This window comes from Pyrus communis, chromosome 8 (assembly GCF_963583255.1).
Source record: "Pyrus communis chromosome 8, drPyrComm1.1, whole genome shotgun sequence".
In the NCBI taxonomy this organism is placed as follows: Eukaryota; Viridiplantae; Streptophyta; class Magnoliopsida; order Rosales; family Rosaceae; genus Pyrus; species Pyrus communis.
This window is the reverse complement of record NC_084810.1, coordinates 9,488,288-9,491,655: the sequence shown is the minus strand read 5'-3', so window position 1 is coordinate 9,491,655 and position 3,368 is coordinate 9,488,288. Positions and strand designations below refer to the sequence as shown.

At 43.7% G+C, this 3,368-nt stretch overlaps 1 protein-coding gene across 1 annotated transcript; it reads left to right on the top strand.

Moving 5' to 3' along the window:
- The first annotated feature begins 1,537 nt into the window (after nucleotides 1-1,537).
- On the top strand, nucleotides 1,538-2,783 carry LOC137742912 (uncharacterized). The gene has a single exon (XM_068482851.1). It carries the CDS (start codon nucleotides 1,578-1,580, stop codon nucleotides 2,781-2,783), a length of 1,206 nt encoding a protein of 401 aa, XP_068338952.1. The 5' UTR covers nucleotides 1,538-1,577.
- The last annotated feature ends 585 nt before the right edge of the window (nucleotides 2,784-3,368 follow it).

The window sequence follows — 3,368 nt, the reverse complement described above, 5'->3', positions numbered from 1 at the left end:
ACATAGGTCTCCTCCACAAGTTCACCAATCGGAAAGGGGGCAAAGCAGCTACTGTCAACCTTCAAAGCTACATGAAAGTGTTGAGGATGATGAAGTTATGACACAAAGATCGTCCGTTGCCATCACGATGCGCGATTTCTTCCCCAAAGACTTCTTCAATCACTCAGTCAAGACTCCTTGCTATGAAGATTGCAAGGAATGCCTCTCTAAGATCGTTTGATAAAATCATCAAAAAAAAAAAAAAAACGCTCCTCGTTCGCACGAGCCTAAAAGGCGATAACCAAAGCTCCTCGTTCGCACGAGCCTAAAAGGTGACAACCAACGCTCATTGCCTGCATGAGCTGAAACTGCAAACGGCAACCAAAAGCTCCTTGTCTGCATGAGCTGAAACTGCAAATGGCACCAAACGCTCCTGGCCCGCAAGAGCATAAACTGTGTACGGCAAAATCATCATCAAAACCATCACTCATTTGAACTACGTTATGACTTGATCTCTTCTTTGGAAGAGTACGTAGGCAACTTGACACTTCAAAACTTCAAGTACAGTCACATCAAAATAAATAAATGTTTCATTAAAGAAAGTCAATTTTATTACAAAAGAAAAGAAAAAAAAATACATATGTTACTATGTATTAAAAAATATATATATATATATATATATATTTATTCTCTACTCAAAAAAAAAATAAAATAATAAAATAATATAAATAAATAAATAAATATATATATATATATATATATACATGTTAAAGTGGGTTTACCTACACTTAAGACCCATGCCAACTCAAAGAAACGGAAGTTGAAGTCCACAAAAAAGGAGCAGCCCAAATCCAGGCCCAGCTCTCTCTCCTCTCAGTCAGTCGCACACAGAAACCAAAACAAAAAGAAATCCAGGAAAACAAAGCATCTCTCTCTGTGTCTCTCTCGCCTTCCTCTGACAGACGAGACGATGCAGCTGCAGCAGCGGTCTACAATTCTCGACGTCCCATTCATCTGAGACGAATAATCAGAGCAACAGCAACCCCTGATCTCAATTTTTCTTCTTTCTTCCGCAAATGGCCAGGAAAGGTTTCGTCTCCGGGGAGGGAACTGTGACCGACGCCGATGCGTCCACGGCAGCGGAGAAGGCGAAGGCCGTGGAGATAAAGAAGCAGCTAGAGAGGCTGGTGAAGGCCATTGTCGACAAAGATGACTACAGGGTCGAGACAGTCGACGAGGCCATCAGAACCTTGGCTTCTTCGAAAGACTTGAAGTCCCAAAAGTTGCCGTCCCTCTACCCATCTTTCTCTTCACCTCCGCTGCCTCTGCTGTTGCCGCGCCGTTCGATTCATCATCATCACTTGCGAGACCCGTACCTCCTCATGGGGAGTTGGGTGTCTTGAGAAGTTCTCCTCGATCTCATCCTAAGTCGCCGTCTCACCACCTTCGTTTTAGCCAACTGAAAGGACCGGCGAGATTCCTGGATGTGTCGCACCTCCATCGCCAAATCCATCATCAAATTCGCTAAAACGCTCGCGTCCACTAGGTATTCTTCCTCGATACCCCACACGACAATCAGTCCTCTCACTTAGTCTCTCATGGCGTCGAAGCTGAAGATTGCAGGGACATGGGCGGGCGTGCTGGAGGTTGAATTGGAGAATTGGACCGTGCCCATGTTGAGAGACGAAGTTGCAAAGCGATCAAACTGCGACCGCAATTCGATCAATCTGATTTGTGCCGGGAGGGTCTTGAAAGACGGCGGCGGCGATGAGAAGCTCGCCCAAGTGGGTATCAAAAACAACGCCAAGATTCTTGCCAGTCGGGTGTGCGTGGAGGAGAGTAAGTCGTTGAAGGAGGAGTTGATGGCTGAGGAGGAACGCTCTCGAAGATTGACTCGAGTCAAGGCAGCTGCCACTGCATTGGCCAAGAGACATGCAGATGGATCATTGCCAATTAAAGACTTCAATATAGTTCTTGAAGATCAAAGTGGAAAGAAAGTAGAGTTGGGATCCGAGACTGATCAGAGGGCAATTATGATGGGCCTGATGCTTCATACGAATGCAAAGCAACTAATTCAAAGACAAAATTACAAAGACGCGTTAGAAGTGCTTACCATGGGAGATGAGGCTTTCTCTCTTTGTGACCCGAAGGTTATTGAGCTTGTTGACAATCCTCCTATACTCCAAATCGATATGGTTTGGTGCTATTTCATGCTCCGATATATCAGCTGGCTTGCAGTGGCAGGAGTTCGCCTTGAAAAAGCCAGAAAAGGTATTGAGAGAGCTCATGGAAATGACTCTTCTCGTGTCAGACTCCTTCAGGGAGGTCGCTATCCAGAGCTTGCACTATATTTGAGACTGGAGCTACTGGAAGGGGTGGTTGCGTATCATAGTGGCCCGTACGATAAATCAAGGAAGGTGCTGACTTCTACACAAGAAAAATTCACCAAGCTACAAGTGCCAGATGAAGCTCTATCGCTTGTTATGAGCATGGGATTTAAAGAACGAGATTCTAAAAGGGCATTGCGGATGAGCAATCAAGATGTATCTAGTGCTGTTGATTTTCTTGTTGAGCAGAAGACAAAGAGAGCCCAAAAACGGGAAGAAGATATTCAGCGACAAAATGAAATTATGGAGCAAAAGAAGTATGGGAACTCACTGCTGTGGATGTGCTTGGTGGTTGTGCTCGGTACTCGTGCTCAGTGGCTGTACTCCTTGCTTGTGCTCAATGGTGATGGTGGAGCTTTTCCCTTTGTCTCCTCACGCTGCCAACAAACCTTGAGCTCGTCACCCTGGCCACCATGATCAAAATCAACGAAGAGCTTCATTGACCGCTGTCAAACGACTAGCCGGTCTTCAAACTCGACGCCTTACACTCTGCCTCAAGCTCTGGCAGCTTCTGCACCTCCACCATGGTTGCTGCCTTTGAATGTGATCAACAAAACCAAAGTTTGTCAACTCACACCCAAAGACCTCACATCTGCTTGCCTCTGCTGCTGCCTTTGAATGTGATTGACAAAACCAAAGTTTGTCAACTTACACCCAAAGACCTCCTCTGTCTTCTCTCGGACTCGGCCTGGGTTTTCACCCACAAACTCAGCCTTGCAGATCACCATATAAAAGAAAAAAATGATGGAATCTGGGTGGACAGCACTAAAAAAAAAAAAAAAATATATATATATATATATATATATATATAATAAAAACAATGATGGTGCTTCTAGAACCATGTGCAAAAAGAAATATATATATATATATATATATATATATATATATAAAATAAAAAGAAAGAAAAAAACAATGGTGGTGCTTCTGGCACCATCTGAAATATATATATATATATATATATATATATATAAAAATAAATGGTGGATTAGTGCCACCGAAAGC